This window comes from Puma concolor, chromosome E2 (genome assembly GCF_028749965.1).
Source record: "Puma concolor isolate L17-30 chromosome E2, mPumCon1.1.hap2, whole genome shotgun sequence".
NCBI lineage: Eukaryota > Metazoa > Chordata > Mammalia > Carnivora > Felidae > Puma > Puma concolor.
Window position 1 is genome coordinate 54,164,075 of NC_141681.1, and position 18,147 is coordinate 54,182,221.

The window sequence follows — 18,147 nt, forward strand, 5'->3', positions numbered from 1 at the left end:
CGGCTTGTCGCTGTGCTAGCGGATTGGCCCTCAACTCTGTCAATCCTAAACTTGAGGCTCCAGCGTTAGCAGAGAGAGGAGAGGGTGGAATAAGGAGGAAAGGGAGCGTGGGGGACGTGTGGTTGCCCAAAGAAGTCTTAAGAATTTTGCAATCAGCCTCGGCAAGGAGGCCTGGGTAAAGGGAGGGGTCAGGAGGCGTTGGGAACCGACCCAGGAGTTCCGGGCACCCATTTACCAGCTCAGCCTCGGCGGAAGAGCGGGTCCTGAAAAGTGACGCCACGCCCACACAAGGAGAGCTTTGCATATTTATGAGGGAACGCCGAGATCTTTGGAGGACCTTAGCCGTCTAGAGGGACCAGAACGCCTCGTTTCTAGCGCGTTTCCGTTTCCGCTAGGATATTGGCGGTTGGTGAGCATCATGGCAACCGTGGTAAGTGCGGCGTGCGGAGAGCGGAGGGGAAAACCCACACTCCCGAGTCGGAGCGGGAAGGGGACTGAGGACCTGGATCCTTGGATCTAAGGGAGGAGGGGCCTGGGGGTCCGGACCCCTAGATCTGAGGGAGGAAGGTGCTAGGGGCCCGGACTTCTGAGTCTAAGGGAGGAGGGGGCTGGAGACTGGACTCCTGGATCTAAGGGAGGAGGGTGTTGGGTGCCCGGACCCCTGGATCTGAGGGAAAAAGGTGCTGGGGGCCCGCACTCCTGAGGCTGAGGGAGGAGGGGCTGGGGACTGGACTCCTGTTATCCTGGATTCAAGTGGATATTCAAGGGCTCAGTGATCAGATCTGACTACATCGTGTTATGGGAACTCCAGCTTCCCATCTTCTGAGTGCAATCAGCAGCCAGTTCTCCAGTCTTTTGCCCTGAAGTCTAATGAGGGTTGTATAAATGGCACCTGACTATAGGAGAAAGCCCAGGTGGGGACCTGTCTGTGTGCTTGAGAGCGTGAAGTTGCTTAGCCTTGAGCCACAAGAGTGTTGAGAACCTGGAGGGTGTCCGTGGGGATGGGGTTCCAGAGGTGTGGGATCTCGTCATGGAATTGTTTTGGCCATTTTCCTGTTGCAGCACCTCCTACTCCGTGTGGATGCTCAGTAAGTTATCACTTGAATGTTTGAATGAATGAGTGCATGTGAGCTCTGTAAAGGAGAGGCCAGCGGCACTGGCCCAGGCACCAAGTACTCGCCCAAGAAACATCTGGAAGAAGAAGGGATGTGGCCTTAGCTTGGGGGTTGAACTGGGTTTCCAGCTACTTGGGTTCCCATAGCGACCCGGAGGGATGGGGGCGGGACTTGAGTCTGTGGCTGCTGCCACGGCAAAAGGGGGTGGGTAGGGAAGAAGAGGAAAGGTAATGGCCACACTCCTGAGACCCAGTTCCCAGGAACATGGATGAACTGTTGGAAGTTTGAAAGGGATGGTGGGTGCTGAGTTTTAAAATGACCTCTGCTTAGGGCGCCGGGTGGCTCAGTCCATTAAGCGTCAGACTCTTGGTCTCCGCTCAGGTCATGATCTCACGATTGGTGAGTTTGAGTTCAAGCCCTGCATTGGGCTCTCTGCTGACGGTGCTGACAGTGTGGAGCCTGCTTGGGATTTTCCCTCTTTCTCTGCCCCTCCCCCACTCACTCTCTCTGTTTCTCTCGAAATGAATAAATAAACTTAAAGCTTTTTAAATGATCTCTACTTCCATGGGGTCAGTGGACAGCGCAGCGTAGGAGAGGCTTCTCGTGAAACGGAAGGCCTTGTAGGACGCAAGTCTATTTGTGGTTGGGATCGTTAAGGGTTGGGATTTCTGGGGGCGCCTGGGTGGCTCAGTCGGTTAAGCGTCTGACTTCAGTTCAGGTCATGATCTCACAGCTTGTGAGTTCGAACCCCGCCTCGGGCTCTGTGCTGACAGCTCGGAGCCTGGAGCCTGCTTCGGATTCTGTGTCTCCCTCTTCTCTGCCCCTCCCTGGCTTGTGCTCTGTTTCTATCAAAAATAAATAAGCATTAATAATAAGAAGAAGAAGAAATGCTAAAAAAAAAAAAAAAAAAGAGGGGGGTTGGGATTTCTGGATCCACGTCCATTTATTGCCTCAAGTGGGGTCTGATGGGCTGTGTGGAGATGTGTGGGGGTCTAAACTCAGTTCCGGAGACTGAAGGCTCCACTAGGTTGGATGCCTCAGTCTCCTCTCCTGGTGGAAGAAGAGAGACCTGTAGGAGGGAAGAGGTGTTGGAGGCAGGTGACCGAGGCACTGGATCAACAGGTTGGCTTCTTAGGCTTTCCTTTCCTTATTAGAAATTGTGAGGGGCGTGTGCCTGGCGCAGTCAACGGAGCGGCAACGCTTGATCTCGGGGTCTTGGGTTCGAGCCCCACGTTGAGTGTAGAGATTACTTAAATAAATAAGGTTTAAAAAAAAAAAAAAAAAGGAAAGAAGTTGTGAGACACTCCAGTGTCTGCAAATAATACAGCCTAAGACCCTCCGCCCAGATTTTTTTTTAACAGCCTTATTGCAATATCATCCCCCTGCTGTACAAGTTGCCCATTTTTTTTTTAACGTTTATTTATTTTTGAGACAGAGAGAGACAGAGCATGAACGGGGGAGGGGCAGAGAGAGAGGGAGACACAGAACTGGAAGCAGGCTCCAGGCTCTGAGCCATCAGCCCAGAGCCTGACGCGGGGCTCGAACTCACGGACCGCGAGATCGTGACCTGGCTGAAGTCGGACGCTTAACCGACTGCGCCACCCAGGCGCCCCAAGTTGCCCGTTTTAAACGTATAGGTCAGTGTCTCTGGTGCGTTCACAGCTGTGCAATCATCACCTCCATCAGTTTCAGGACATTTTTCATCCTCCCCAGAAGGAAACCCTGTGCCTCTTGGCCACGATCCCCCAGCCCTCCCGTACCCTCTGGCTCTAGGCCTCTAGGCCACCACTAATGTGCTTCCTGCCTCTGTGGGTTTGCTCATCCTGGACATTTCAGGCCAAGGATGGCACACCATCTGTGACCTTTTGTGTCTAGCTTCTTTCACTTAGCATGATGTTTTCATTTTTTTTAAGATTATTCATTTTGAGAGAGAGAGAAAGAGCAGGGGAGGGACACAGAGAGAGAGAGAGAGAGAGAGTCCCAAGCAGGCTCCATGCTGCCAGCACAGAGCCCGACGTGGGGCTTGAAATCACGAACCGTGAGATCATGACCTAGGCCAACATCAAGAGTCAGACGCTCCACTGACTGATCCACCCAGGCACCCCAGAACTTTCTTTTTATGGCTGAATGCTATTCCAAGCGTGGACGTACCACGTTTTGTTTATCCATGCATCTGTTGACGGACATTTTGGGTTTTCCCAAGTAAATAAGTAAGCTTTACAAAAGCGTATGTGGCTCTTGTGGATAAGGCCTATTTACAGAGAGCCTCTTGTGTGTTCGAGTCCCGCGTCCAGCTCTGTGCTGGACACTTGTGTGAATCTTCTGGACGTTCTCGAATTGTCCCGGGGAGGTATCTACTCCTCTCTCTCCGCTATAGGACAAGAGATGGTGGCCGGCTCCTCTTTTCGGAGAGATGGCGATCCCAGAGGACTTGGTACTTGCTTGTTCAATGAGCTCAGCATTTCCGTACAGCACATCATTCACCCACCCCGCAAACACTGCACCCCAAGTGAACAAGCGAGATGTGGGCTGTACCCTTCATGGGAGTCCCGTCTATTGGAGCCGAGAACATTGATCTGACAGTCTCCCTCCTATGTGTGAGATCGCACAGGGAGATAGCAGGCTCCCAGAGGAGACCTTTTGTTCTGTCCGGACATCCGGAGACCCCAGAACTAGTCGGGCCTGGGCAAAGGACTCTGGGATGTGCACGTGCAAAGGCCTAGTGACAAGGATCCAGGCAGCGTGGCACAGGGGGCTGGGCAGTCGGGGGCCAGGCCACGTCCAGCTTGCTATTCCGCGTTCGTGTCTGTTATCAGGGTTGTGGGAGAGCGAGGGGGGCTTTCTTAACCACATAATTCCTGGGCACCCAACAACGGGCTGAGGCCCCGGGGACAGAGGTGTGAACGAGACAGACACGGTCCTTGTCTTTCTGGAACTCGGTGTACTGTGGTCAGTCAACCAGCATTTAGTTGGTGACCAACGAGAAGGATGAGAGTGACAGGTGTGTGGGCTCTTGGCCTGCCCACGGGGAAGAGGCACGAAAAGGACTTCCTCCCAGGCCGTGGGCGGGAGGGACAGAGGAGCTGGCGAAAACGGGGACCACGGGCGCACTTCTGATGTGTCTTCCTCCGCTCCCAGACAGCCACAACCAAGGTCCCAGAGATCCGAGACGTGACGAGGATTGAACGTATCGGTGAGTGAGCGTGGGTCACGAACAAGGACCTAGACCCTGCCTGCCTTCAACAGAGCCCTGCCCAGGAACCCTGAGAGGGGGGTGGCCTGCCTCCCACCCTGTCCCCCTGTCTGATGATGCAGAGAATCCCGAGTTGCAGAGCGGGCTCAGCAAGGCACGTGGGGGCCTAGCCCGGTTAGGCTCCTGGGCGTACCAACGTTTTGCTAGGAAATCGTAAAAACGGTTGTTTGCTGAGCGCTTGCTGGGGTCGGCCCGTGCACCCCTCCCACGCTGTGCCATTAGTTCCGCGAGGGCAGGGACCAGCTCTGGCTCGTTTCTGGCTGTGTCCCCAGCAGCGGCCTCGGCAGAGTGGGCGCTCCACAGCTAACCAGCGCACGCGTGAGTTCCTGCCGAATTCTCTCGCTATCCCCGGAGAGGGTGTGTGGCGACCCTTATCCCATTTTTAGCTGAGGAAACCGAGACTCAGAGCAGCCAAGCCATTGGTCCTGGCTCACGCACCGAGGAAGCTGTGAAGGCAGGAGCACGAAGCTGGGGTGCGGTGGGGCCCGCAGGGTGCAGCCACCAAAAAGTGCTTTACCTGCACGGAGGAGGCTGTACTCATTCTTTTAACTTGTATTTATTTTGGCGGGGGGAGGGGCAGAGAGAGAGGGAGACACAGAATCCGAAGCAGGCTCCAGGCTCTGAGCTGTCAGTATAGAGCTGGACGCAGGACTCGAACTCATGAACTGTGAGATCACGACCTGAGCCGAAGCTGGATGCTTAACCGACTGAGCCACCCAGGCGCCCCAAGACTATTCTCATTCTTTCATGTCCGTTCACTCAGTGCCTACAAGAGAGGCCCTAGAAGCAAAGGCCCTAGTGGCCATGAACGTGGGTTCTGGAGGCCCGCTGCTGGGACCACTTCCGTTGCAAGAGGCTAGTTGCTCTCTGCCTCGGTGTCCTTATCTGCAAAATGGAGCAAAGGTAGTTAACCTCATCACTCAATAAAAGATTCCACGAGCACATGCATGTAACGTGCAGGTGCTGACACTGTGTTCAGCGTCCAAGGCCCAGGCGCTATTAGAGCTGAGGACCCAGTTGACACAAGCTGCCCTCAAGGTGCTTACGGTCTAGTGCTGGGGTCAACAAATCTTTTCTTAAAGGGCCAGACAGTAAATCTCTTCCCTGGGGAAAATATTCAGTTCTTCTGTTGCGACGTGGAAGCAGTCACAGGCAGTATGTAAGTGAATGGGCGTGGCCATGTTCCAATGAAACTTTTTTTTTTTTTTTTTTTAATTTTTTTGAGACAGAGAGAGACAGAGCATGAACAGGGGAGGGTCAGAGAGAGGGAGACACAGAATCCGAAACAGGCTCCAGGCTCTGAGCGGTCAGCACAGAGCCTGATGCAGGGCTCAAACTCACGGACAGTGAGATCATGACCTGAGCTGAAGTCGGACGCTCAACCGACTGAGCCACCCAGGCGCCCCCAGTGAAACTTGATTTACAAAAACAAGTGACTGGCCTCCAGGCTGTAGTTTCCCAGCCCGGGTCTGGTGTGCACCATTGAAATCCCACGTCTTTACCTCTTACTGGCCGTGTGATCTCGGGCAAGGAGTTTAATGTCTCTGGGTTCCCTCAAGTTCGTGTTGAGGGCCTGAGGCGGTGACTGCACCCCAGAAGCACTCCGGGGTGATCATCGCTGGGACTCACTGTTTCTCAGAGTTACATGGAACGAAATAAGAACCCTGTGAGGCCATTAGGCTATAAACACAAAATAATTGTGACCGCTCGCTGTCACGGTTAGTTCCTGATCTGATGATGTAGTTAGCCAGGTCTCGGTGATTCTGGTCCTGCTGTGCCGTATCCTAAGGGCAGCTCCAGTTTATTGAGCACTTACCACCAGCCATCCTCCCAGTGAGGGGGAGACTCGGGCCCCCCATTTGGCCAAGGAGGAAACCAGGGCTGAGGGAAGGAGCCCTTTTCCTCAGGCCACACGTCACCACGAGCCGGCTGGTAACCGTGTCTTCTGGTTCTTTCCCCCAACGCAGGCGCGCACTCCCACATCCGGGGCCTGGGGCTGGACGACGCCTTGGAGCCACGGCAGGTAGGGTTGGGGGCAGTGGGATGGGAAAGCTGATCCGCGGAGGCCTCGGGCGGGGAGGGCCACCTAGGCCCCTGGGGTGACTTAGGAGCTCCCGGAACTTTGGCTACTTACTGATAAAATTCAGCCACACGTAGAGATTTTTTTTTAATTTCTTTATTTTTTTTTATCTTACTGTTTATTTATTTGTGGGGGGAGGGGCAGAGGGCAGAGACAGTGGGAGACAGAGAATCCCAAGCAGGTTCCGTGCTGTCAACACAGAGCCGGGCACAGGGCTTGAACTCAAGAACCGTGAGATCATAACCTGAGCCGAAACCAAGAGTCAGACGCTTAACTGACGGAGCCACGCAGGTGCCCCTAGCGTCTGAATTTTCTGAAGATATTGGGGCGGAAAAGGCTTTCTTCCCTTTTCCCCAAGTCCTAGCTAACACCGTGCCCTTTCAGGTCAGTAGGCAGGAGGGGCTGGAAACGGGGTGGCAGCCCAATAGGAGGTAACCTGGTATATTCTCGCCACCCCCCCCTACAGGCTTCCCAGGGCATGGTGGGGCAGCTCGCAGCCCGGCGGGCAGCTGGGGTTGTGCTGGAGATGATCCGGGAAGGGAAGATCGCCGGGCGGGCGGTCCTCATCGCTGGCCAGCCGGGCACGGGGAAGACAGCCATCGCCATGGGTGAGAGGCCTCTCGGGGCAGGAGCTTTTCTGGTCTCTTACACAGGAAGATAATCCTTCCTGTGTAAATCAAGCTTGGGTTCAGCCACATTTAACCGACAACCCAAAATGGCGAGGTCTTAAACTCTCTGGTTTGTTCTCTCACATAGAAGAGTCTGAATGTAGGCCATTTAGGCACTCGCTGCCATGTCAGGGTCACCTCATGTTCCAAGAGGGTTGCCTAAGCTCCAGCCTTCGTGCGCATGCTCCCATGTAGGAGAAAGGGGACCTGCAGTGAGGGTGTACTTCCCTCCCTTTAAACGTCACTCCCTTTAAGCGGCTGCCTTTGGGCTCCCACACACTTTTGCTTCTGTCTTATTGACTAGAGCTTAATCGTCTGGTCACAACACGTCTCCACTGCAACACGCTGAGACATTAAAACATTTCTTGTGTTTGAATGTGGCCATTGCTTCCTTAATAAAATGGGGGTCCAGGCCCTGGGCCAGACACTGAGGACACTTAGATGAGTAAGACCGAAGCCTTGACTTTTCGGGAGTTTCCATTCTGGGGACACAGTGTGCTGTGATGGACAGAAGAGACTCCTGGCCCTAAGGAGGGAGCAGGGGAGACTTTCCAGATGAATCAGGAGCACAGCTAAGACTTGCAGGATGCCGCGGAGTCCCTGGGACAGACAATAGGGAACAGGCTGTCCAGGCACCAAGTGCGGCCCACGAAAAAGGGACCAAGAAGGGTTCCCGCCTCCCATTGGTCAGAAAGGTTCAGTGACTTCCTGTCTGTGAGACGTGGCTCGGTGCTTGAAGTGGCTGTAAGAACAGCCCCACTGTCCTCCAGCCGGAGAGGAGACCCATCCTCGTGGTGGTTCCCGTGCCTCGTGGTGGAGCCAGGACTCGAACCCGGGTCTGGCTTGAGCCCCCACCCTTAACTACCCTTTCAGCCCTCTTTTGGCCTCTACTCTTGCTCATTACCCCTGAGCCTGGAGGCTAAACAGATCCTGGAGATTGGGAGAGGGGCTTGGCCAGATTATAGGGTCAGGAGGTTGGCCCCCTGGGCAGCGCGACGGCTCTAAGTCGTCACTGGCTTCCTCTGCGTCTCCCTGACCACCCCCAGCGCCGAGCCCACCTCAACTACGCTCCTTCCCGAGGAGCGAGAAGAGCTGGGTTGACCCCGAGTAGGTTTTGGGGACCTGGTGCCAGGCTGCCCCCACCTAACCAGGCCACCTCTTCCCCAGGCATGGCACAGGCCCTGGGCCCTGACACCCCATTCACAGCCATCGCGGGCAGCGAGATCTTCTCCCTGGAGATGAGCAAGACAGAGGCGCTGACGCAGGCCTTCCGGCGGTCTATCGGGGTTCGCATCAAGTAAGCCCAGGACCCGGTGCAGGGCAAGAAGCCAGCTCCCGGTGGCCTCGGATGACCCTTGCCTTCTTCGGCTTGTCCTGTGCCCAAGGGCTCATGGGAGTTAGCGATTCCTGAGGGCCCCAGCGTTGGGCTCTCTTGATCACGCCCTTTCTCTGCCCAGGGAGGAGACCGAGATCATTGAAGGCGAGGTGGTGGAGATCCAGATCGATCGGCCAGCGACAGGGACGGTGAGTCCGCTGAAGGGTCGGGTGGCGGCCGGTCCTGGCTGAGGTCAGCATCCATGGAATGTTCTTGAGCTGCGGGTTGGATCCCTCTGCGTGCCTACGGTAGGGGGTCAGTTGAGTTGACGGTTTATCCCATCTGTGAGCGACACCGTGAGCAGTTAAACCAAGTGGTGTCATGACAGAATCTCTGGAAGTTTCTCACCATGAATCCTTAATGGTTCAACCTAAGAACCTGTTCTGTGGCATCTGTACAGCTTAGAGCAAAAAGTTTTCCTATCCAGCTTACGTAGTTGTGATTCGCTGCCTTTTTTTTTCTTAAATTTTTTTTTTGAGAGAGAGAGAGAGCACACAAGCGTGTGTGCGCAAGTGGCGGAGGGGGAGCCAGGGAGAGAAAGACAGAGGATCCGAAGCAGGTTCTGAGCTGACCGCACAGAGCCTGATGCGGGGGCTCGAACCCACCAAACCAAGAGATCATGACGTGAGTCAAAGTCGGACGCTTAGCCAACTGAGCCCCCCGGGCGCCCCGTCATCCGTAGTCGCTCCCTTTTTATGAAGCTAAGAATTTTAACACTTTTGTCGTAAAAGAAAACGGATATAAAGAACCACGTAAAATAAGTGTGTAGTCTGGTAAGTTCTTCTAAGGCAAATACCCTTAAAACCACCATGAAGGGGCTCCTGGGTGGCTCAGTTGGTGAAGCATCGGACTCATGATTTCGGCTCAGGATATGATCTCAAGGTTTGTGGGATCAAGCCCCACATCGGGCTCTGTGCTGACGGCACAGGACCTGCTTGGGATTTTCTCTGTCCCTCCCTCCCTCTCTCTCTCTCTCTCTCTCTCTCTCTCTCTTTTTATCAAAAGTAAAAATTTTTTTTTATAAGTGGAGTCCTGCAGCATAAGTGACTTTTCGTGGCTGGCTTCTTTCACATGGCACAGTGTTTTTGAGTTTGTCGTTTTCTCTGGTTTGTCGTTCTCTTTTACGCGTTGAAGTGACAGTTTCTAGAAACATGCTAAACAAAAGGACACTTAGACATGCCTCAAGCCTGTTGACCTCACACAGAGTCACCTTCTGTCTCTGTGTCTTATACTGTGGACACCGTCTCTTGGTTGCTCATCGTTTCCAGCGGAAATAGATTTAAGATGTATAATTACATTGACTTGCACTTGTTAATTTTTTTTTTAATCTTAATTTTTTTTTTTTTGAGAGAGAGAGAGAGACAGGGTGCAAGCAGGGGAGGAACAGAATGAGAGGGAGACACAGAATCAGGCTCCAGGCTCTGAAGCTGTCAGCACAGGGCCCGACGCGGGGCTCGAACTCACGAACCGCAAGACCATGACCTGAGCCGAAGTCCGACGTTTAACTGACTGAGCCGCCCGGGAGCCCCAGTTGACTTGCACTTTTAACACCTGTCTGCAGTCTTCTAAATTAGTCCCATCCATCGGCAATTACATTTTGAATTTAAGAAATATGGTAGGAGGGTATGTGAATATAAAGAAAACTAGTCCCAAGATAGTTCTTTTTGTTTTGTTTTGTTTTGTTTTGTTTTAAAGCAAATTCTACCCCCAACATGGGACTGAAATGCACAACCCTAAGATTAGTCTCCATCGACTGAGCCAGCCAGGGGTCCTGCCCCCAAGATGGTTCTTTATAATTCAGTTTTTATTGGGTGGCTCAGTTGGTTAAGCATCCGACCCCGGCTCAGGTCATGATCTCACAGTTCACATCGGGCTCTGTGCTGACAGCTCAGGGCCTGGAACCTGCTTAGAATTCTGTGTCTCCTCTCTCTCTCTCTCTCTCTGCCCCTCCCCTGCTTGTGCTCGCTCTCTGTCTCTCTCAAAAATAAACAAACATTAAAAGAAAAATGAAAAAAAATTCAATTTTTATTACAGAAGAAATACATGAATACATCCTCTCCTTAAACGTTTACAACAGTGGGGGGGCGCCTGGGTGGCTCAGTCGGTTAAGCGGCCGACTTCAGCTCAGGTCATGATCTTATGATCCATGAGTTCCAGTCCCACGTAGGGCTCTGTGCTAACAGCTCAGAGCCTGGAGCCTGCTTTGGATTCTGTGTCTCCCTCTTTCTGTCTCTGCTCCTCCCCCGCTTGTGCTCTCTCTCTCTCAGAAATGAATAAACGTTAAAAAAATTTTTTTTTTTTTTAAATGTAAAACCAGGGGTGCCTGGGTGGCTCAGTCGGTTAAGCACCTCTTTTTTGGTTTCAACTCAGGTCATGATCTCATGGTTTGTGGGTTCGAGCCCTGCATCGGCCTCTGCACTGGTAGCACTGAGCCTGCTCAGAGAGTAAGCGGGAGAGGGGCAGAGAGAGAGAGGGAGGCACAGAATCCAAGGCTCCAGGCTCCAAGCTGTCAGCACAGAGCCTGACACGGGCTTGAACTCACGTACCGTGAGACCATGACCTGAGCCAAAGTCAGATGCTCAACCGACTGAAACCACTGAGGCGCCCCAATAAATAAATCTTTAAAAATAAAAATAAAGGCATAAAACCGAAATCACCTTTATCTCCCTCCTTAATCCCAACTCTTTTATCCTGCCACGTGTCCCTGCAGAAAGAACAAACTGGAAAGAAGAGACAGGTGGATCTGCTGGAAAAGCCTTAAAGACGTTGACTGTGTTATCTTGTGGGGAGGGAGTGTGGCGTTTTTGTTACCTTAGCTGTGTTTAGCTTAGCTCTGTTTTCTGGGTTTGTGATCAATAAAAAAAAAAAACAAACAAAAAAAAACACCTGTTATTTGGATATGAAACAAAGAATGGGAGAGTGTGACCCCCATGTCGTGGGACCCCTAGTCCGTGTTGTTTTTATGGATTTGATCTTTTAGGTAGGTTGTTGGGTGTTTGCTTCCTGGGATTTTAGTCATCGGTTTCCTGAGGTGCAATTGACTTACAAAAGCTGCACACATCGAAAGTTTGCAGGGTGTTAGGACGGGGCGCCTGGGTGGCTCAGTTGGTTACGCGTCCGACTTCGGCTCAAGTCATGATCTCACGGTGCATGAGTTCGAGCCCCGCATTGGCCTCTGTGCTGACAGCTGGGAGCCTGGAACTTGCTTTGGATTCTGTGTCTCCCTCTCTCTCTGCCCCTCCCCTGCTCACGCTCTGTCTCTGTCTCTCAAAAATAAATAAATGTTAAAAGCAAATAAAAAATAATAATAAAGTTTGCAGGGTATTAAGTTTTGGCATACGTGTGTACCCACGAGGCCATCACCACGGTCATGACCGTGACTATATCCACCACCCCCAGAAGCATCCCTGCGTCGTGCCCATTTTGAGGCTGTGTTGGGGAGACATTGGGCCCCCTCTGAAACTCCTTGCCTGGCATGTCCCCCCTCTCAGGGCTCTAAGGTAGGGAAGCTGACCCTTAAGACCACGGAGATGGAGACCATATACGACCTGGGCACCAAGATGATCGAGTCCCTGACCAAGGACAAGGTCCAGGCCGGGTGAGCGGAGGGGGCTACGCTGGGTGGCCGGGGTAGGGGAGCTTGGGCCCTCTCCTGTCCTCACTCCTGCCCTTCCCCCACTCCGCAGGGATGTGATCACCATCGACAAGGCCACGGGCAAGATCTCCAAGCTGGGCCGCTCCTTCACACGCGCTCGCGACTATGACGCCATGGGTTCCCAGGTAGGCCAGGGCTCTGGGGATCCCCTCGCTCCAGGCTCTGGGATGTCTGCATCTCCTCCTCACCCCCATGACCCAGTACCACATGTCCCCGGCACTCCTGGTTCTTCCCTGTACCCTCTGGGACAGCCAGGGCCCTTCAGCGTAGCAGTTTGCTCGTGAAGGCCGAGGTCCTCCAGGAACCCCCGGTCCTTCAGTGCTCTCGAATGCCCTAGCCGCGACTACCTCTTGGACCTGGGGTTTCTGGATCCTCAGCTCCATTTCAGGGATCCGGTCTCCCCGCCCCCCACCACCCCACCCCCAGACAGCCCCTTCGGGCCCCCCTTTCATGCTCTTCTCTGCTCTTGTCTCTCCCACCCCTCCCGGCCCCACAGACCAAGTTTGTGCAGTGTCCAGACGGGGAGCTCCAGAAACGCAAGGAGGTGGTGCACACGGTGTCCCTGCATGAGATCGACGTCATCAACTCCCGCACCCAGGGCTTCCTGGCTCTCTTCTCAGGTGGGGCCCCTTAGGGTTGCCCAATGGGGGGCACGCGTGTCCTGCCATCACTTCTCCCTGGGGTCTCTGTCTCTGGTTCTCCTCCTCTCTGGGACGTTTCCCGGCCCTTCTGTCGCTTTGCCACTCCGGTCTTGGTCTCTCTTCCCTCTGTCCCTGGCGTCCCGTCTTTATCTTTGGCCGCCCTCCGGCCCTGGATCCCTGTCCCCTGACACTCCCGCTTCCCACAGGCGACACCGGGGAGATCAAGTCAGAAGTCCGAGAGCAGATCAACGCCAAGGTGGCTGAGTGGCGTGAGGAGGGCAAGGCGGAGATCATCCCTGGAGTGAGTACTGGGAGAGGGCAGGTGGCTTGCGGTCGGGGGAGGCGGGAGCAGAGAGGCCTGGGCGGTGGGTTTGACCCTCAGTGGCTCCCAGGTGCTGTTCATCGACGAGGTGCACATGCTGGACATTGAGAGCTTCTCCTTCCTCAATCGGGCCCTGGAAAGTGACATGGCGCCGGTCCTCATCATGGCCACCAACCGAGGCATCACCCGGTGAGCCCCCTCAACGGCCCCCGGGGAAATGGGGTGCCCCGGGCGGTGGGTGTAGCCACGGGGCAAACAGGACCTGTTTGTTGAGCTCCCTGCCGGGACCTTAAACAAGGTAGGCAGGCAACTCCGTTCCACGAGGAAGTCGACGGACCCTGTTCTTTCTGTCTTTCTGTTTCTGTACCCTTTGCGGCTACAGTTCCCAAGCTGTGTGCCGGGGCATCCCCGGGGCGCTGCAGAAAACGCACAGGTGCTGCGGGATGTTTTAAGTTTTTGAGGGAAGCACGGTGACCCGTGTTGGACACTGCATAAATCACTCCAGTTAGGTCACTTAGACCAAACTGCGTAATAGAACTTAATATTTCTTTGGGCCCTAAGGACGCCACAGAAAAATTCTGGACACACAAAGTGCCCCAGGTTCTGGTAAAGCTTGGAACGTCTGCCCTCGGGTGTTGCCACTACCCCTGGCCCTGGTGCTCTCTTGTCTGCCTTGTCTGCACGGGACGCCTTCTGAGACAGGCAGCAAACCCACTTGCTCCTCGTTATTTGCACGTGACCTATTTGGGAGCCTGCGTACTCTCCCTGAAATTTACTTGTAACTCCCGAGTCAGGATTCGTGGCACTGTTGTGCTCCTTTGCAGACGCGCGCAGGGTGGCAAAAAATTTGAGTCCCCTGATGTGGACGTCCCAGACTCAGGTCCGACAAGGTGACATTCTGCCTTCTAGTCTCAGCTCGCATGCTGCAAACGCGTGTTCTTTTTGTGATCTATTTATTGCCACGTTGTCACACTTTATGCTCTTTGTTGGTGATGGCGTGTTTAAGTTTATTTATTTTAGAGAGCGAGAGTGAGCAGGGCAGGGGCAGAGGGAGATAGAGAGAATCCCAAGCAGGGTTTTCACCGTCAGCACAGAGCCAGACGCCAGGCTTGAACTCATGAACCATGAGATCGTGACCCAAGAGGAAGTCAAGCGTTGGATGCTTAACCGACTGAGCCACCCAGGTTCCCCAAATAAGATGTCTTTAAACAGGAATTCGGCGGTGCCTGGGTGGCTCAGTTGATTAAGCATCTGACTCCGGCTCAGGTCACGATGGCACAGTTTGTGGGTTCGAGCCCCGCATCGGGCTCTGTGCTGACAGCTCAGACCCTGGAGCCCGCTTCGGATGCTATGTCTCCTCTCTCTGCCCCTCCCCGCCCTGTGCTCTGTCCCTTGTCTTTTTAAAAATAAATAAACATTAAAAAAAATGCGGGAGCACATAGAACCAGGTTATGTGTTGGTCGACAAAAGTATCGTGACCACATAGGCCCACAAGAACCTGACTGGATTTCCCCTAGAAGCAGGAGTTCATCGTTTGCTAATGAGCGTTTGCCCCACTATTCAGAACGTAACTGTCACGAATAACGAGGCCCCGCTCAGTTCCCTGGCACCTGCCATGTGCTGGGCTTGTACTGGGCCAGGTACAGCAGGGAACAGGACCGGTGCAGTCCCTCCCCCTGTGGAGCTGGGCGTCCCGCAGGGGAGTAGGACCTTGATCCAGTAATCCTGGACATAGACACGGAGCTAAAGCCACCCCAGCTCTACAGGGGCGGTGACGCAGTCGAGGGACGGCTGCCTGGTGGGTGGTGCAGCCGTGAGCTGAAGGTTAAGTGGTATTTGCCCAGTGAGTGGGCTGCGGTGGAGGGGAGGGGGTGGGGCATTCCAAGTAGAAGACACAGAGCGCTGGGTTCTGGGCGCATCGTCCTGACAGCCCTCCCTTCCCCCTCCTCCCCAGGATCCGGGGTACCAGCTACCAGAGCCCCCACGGCATCCCCATCGACCTCCTGGACCGACTGCTCATCGTCTCCACCTCGCCCTACAGTGAGAAGGACACGAAACAGATCCTCCGCATCCGGTATGCACAGGGCCGCCTGGCGTCCTGGGGTGGGACCAGGCCGTGGGCCTGGGCGGCAGGGCCGGCGTCCACCCTGTCTGGCAAGTGGGGGCAGCGACAGTGAGGTCTGAGGAGGGGAGGCCTCTGGGCCTGCAAGCGGCTGGGCTGGGCTGGGCATCCAAGCAGTGGCCTCTGATCTGGGGGCGGGGGGGGGGGGGGCACAGTAGAGAAGGGAGGGCAGGAGCCAGTGGCTGACCCTGCGGGGTAGGACCCTGGACGGGGAGGGTCTGGAGGATTCCACGCGACCCCAGGACGCCCAGTGGCGCCCAGGGCGGGGGTGGGGGAGGGCAGCCCCGGCTCACCCCCGCTCCCGCCCCGCCTGCCGGCAGGTGCGAGGAGGAAGACGTAGAGATGAGTGAGGACGCCTACACGGTGCTGACCCGCATCGGGCTGGAGACGTCGCTGCGCTACGCCATCCAGCTCATCACGGCCGCCAGCCTGGTGTGCCGGAAGCGCAAGGTCAGCCCGCCGAGTAAGCACGCGGGGGCCAGCCTGAGCGAGTGAACGGCGCGCTCACTGCTCCAAGGGCTGAGAGTGGGTCGCTGCCTTCAGTCCTAGAACATGCATTTGCAAAGGCGGGTGGGGGGGGGGGGGGACTGTGGTCTGTTGAGTTTATACCTGTATCTCCCGGCCTGACACGTGGCAGGTGCCTAGTAAATGTCTGGCAGCTAGAAGTTAATGCCGTTCGGTCCATTTTACAGATGAAGAGACTGAGGACCGGAGGGGTTGGGCCCGCAGCGGGGAGGTGGCCGAGGAGGGATGCGTGCTAACCCCATCCCCCCCCCCGTTCCCACCGTGACCTACCAATCCGGTGGGGGGGGGGGGTGGCGGGGGGGCACTGAGGTCTTGTCATCCCCTCTCAGGGCACGGAAGTCCAGGTAGATGACATCAAGCGGGTCTACTCGCTCTTTCTGGACGAGTCGCGCTCTACACAGTACATGAAGGAGTACCAGGATGCCTTTCTCTTCAATGAGCTCAGTGAGTGTCCCCTGCTGCCCCTGCCCCCCCCCCCCCAGTCCCAGAGGGCTCAGTCCCAGCCCCCTGACCGCATGGCCTTCCTTCTCCTCACAGAAGGCGAAACCATGGACACCTCCTGAGCTGATGTGACCCTCGCCCTCCCCGCCCCCCCCCCCCCCCGCTCTGTTTTCTATTGGAGTTCTGACACTGTGACTTTGTATAAAATGGTTCTGATATCGGACCCACACTGAGCCTGTGTGTGTGTGTGTGTACGTACTCATACGCGTACCCTAAGCCTGACAAAAGACAATCAGAGTGCAGTTTGAGAAGCTTTTATTGGGAGGGGTAGAAAAGAGCGGCTGCTGGCTCCAGGCATTGGGGTGAGGGGTCCTTAGAGGAACAGGAGGCCCGGGAGTGGGGGGCGGTCACAGGCCAAGGGTTGGGCCCTGGGACCCCCACAGTCGGAGCTGCTGAGGCGGCAGGGCCCGCAGCGGCAGCTGAGGGCCACGGGGAAGGAGACCACGGGGTCCACACCAGGCGGGCATCCGGGGAGCCGGACGGAGGCAAAGCGCAGTTCACGGTAGGTGCACACCGGCTGGGGCACAGGGGGCAGGGCCGCCGGCAGCACTCGCATCTGGAGGCCAGGGCCCAGATGCGGGGATGAGGGGGGCGTGGTCAGGCCCTCCCCCGGAGCTCCGCCCCGCTGTGCCCACACCCCCCCCGCCCCCCCCAGGTCCGGCATTGCGGCCGACCCTCTGCCCTCCTCCTCCCTCCCACGTGCCCAGCCCCTGCGGGAGGTGGGGGCAGGCCACCCTTCTGTCCAGGCTGCCATTTCCCCTTTTCTGTGGGCCTGGTCCTCAGTGATCCACTCTGGAGCCGAGGTGGCAGCACCCATTCCAGGCCCCCAGCCGTCCATCCCCACCCCCGCAGCTCACCATGCTGGGGCAGTAGCCGGCACAGATGGCGGTGGTGAAGGTGACACAGACGGGGCAGGCCTCGTTCTCAGCAGCCAGGGTGGCGTTGATGGGCCGGCACAGCGGCCGCAGCGGCCCCCTGGATGTCCACACCCCACCCACATTCAGCAGCAGCCACAGCAGCAGCAGCCCCTGGGACAAGGCCAGCGTCTCAGGGCCTGCCAGACACCGCTACCCTGGGCCCTTACCCTCCCATCCCTCACACGAACCCGTTCAGGGGCCCAGCTCCCCTGCCTGACGTCATCCATTCAGGGCCCATTCATCCCACTTGGATCCCCTGCCCCGATACTCAGGAGCCCCAGATCGTCCCAACCCCGCAGATTCCCACCCTCAGGCCCTGTTCCACCTGCTTCCTCCTGGCCGGAAGCCTGCTGGCTGTCCACACCCTTCCAGAAAGAAGCCTCCTCCATCAAGTCACAGGACCCTCCCTCTGTGCCAGCTGTGACCTGGATGGAGTTGCAAAGGGCCTCGGGGACCCCACAGCCTTACCTGGAGCGTCTCCATTCTGGGTGCTTCCCCTATGATGTTTACCTGGTCTTATATTTGCAGACTGTGGGGGCGGCAAGGCCACCGGGGGTGGCGGCATGATGGGGTAACCTGGACACTAATCCTTCCGGGGGCGAGAAACGGAAAAGGTCAGGGAAGTGTGCGGGAGTGGCTCAGTGGAGTGGCCCCTGCCCCCACGCCCCGAGTGGCTCCTGCTTCTCGGTGCGCCCAAGGTGAAGCTGTCTTCACTGACTCAGTCGTCAGATGCTATGTCGGGTGCCAGCGAAGTCCTGTTGGGGTCATAGGGAGTAGGCTATGGGGAGACCCTGGCCTTGCCCCCGATGGCGTAGCCCCGCCTCCGCCCCTCCGAGTGGGAGCCAGGGGAAGGCTGGAGCTGTCCCTCCAAGGACCCTCGAATGGTGATCGGCTCAGACCTCAACCCCACTCCATCTGCCACACGCTGAAAGCCATTCCTGTGCCACAGTCTAACCCCGGAGGGGGCGTGGCT

The 18,147-nt window shown here is 56.0% G+C and overlaps 2 protein-coding genes across 3 annotated transcripts; one reads left to right on the forward strand and one right to left on the reverse strand.

The window, feature by feature from the left end:
* Positions 1-57: 57 nt before the first annotated feature.
* On the forward strand, positions 58-16,420 carry RUVBL2 (RuvB like AAA ATPase 2). Of its 2 annotated transcripts, none has more exons than XR_015244999.1 (15): positions 58-430; positions 4,254-4,308; positions 6,336-6,391; positions 6,915-7,056; positions 8,284-8,413; positions 8,574-8,640; positions 11,983-12,089; positions 12,178-12,271; positions 12,643-12,766; positions 12,994-13,088; positions 13,180-13,298; positions 15,064-15,183; positions 15,552-15,694; positions 16,086-16,200; positions 16,294-16,420. XR_015244999.1 is itself a non-coding variant. In XM_086690341.1 (15 exons), exons 1-15 carry the CDS (start codon positions 419-421, stop codon positions 16,317-16,319), a joined length of 1,392 nt encoding a protein of 463 aa, XP_086546467.1. In that variant the 5' UTR covers positions 59-418; the 3' UTR covers positions 16,320-16,420. The 2 variants fall into 2 exon arrangements, 1 of the variants encoding a protein (XP_086546467.1); XM_086690341.1 differs by having other exon boundaries at positions 59-430; positions 15,552-15,681.
* Positions 16,421-16,495: 75 nt separating this feature from the next.
* On the reverse strand, positions 16,496-17,657 carry LHB (luteinizing hormone subunit beta). Its single transcript, XM_086688655.1, is given in 3 exon segments — positions 16,496-16,813; positions 17,115-17,342; positions 17,643-17,657. Coding segments are annotated over 3 exon segments (486 nt in total). The 3' UTR covers positions 16,496-16,570.
* Positions 17,658-18,147: the final 490 nt, after the last annotated feature.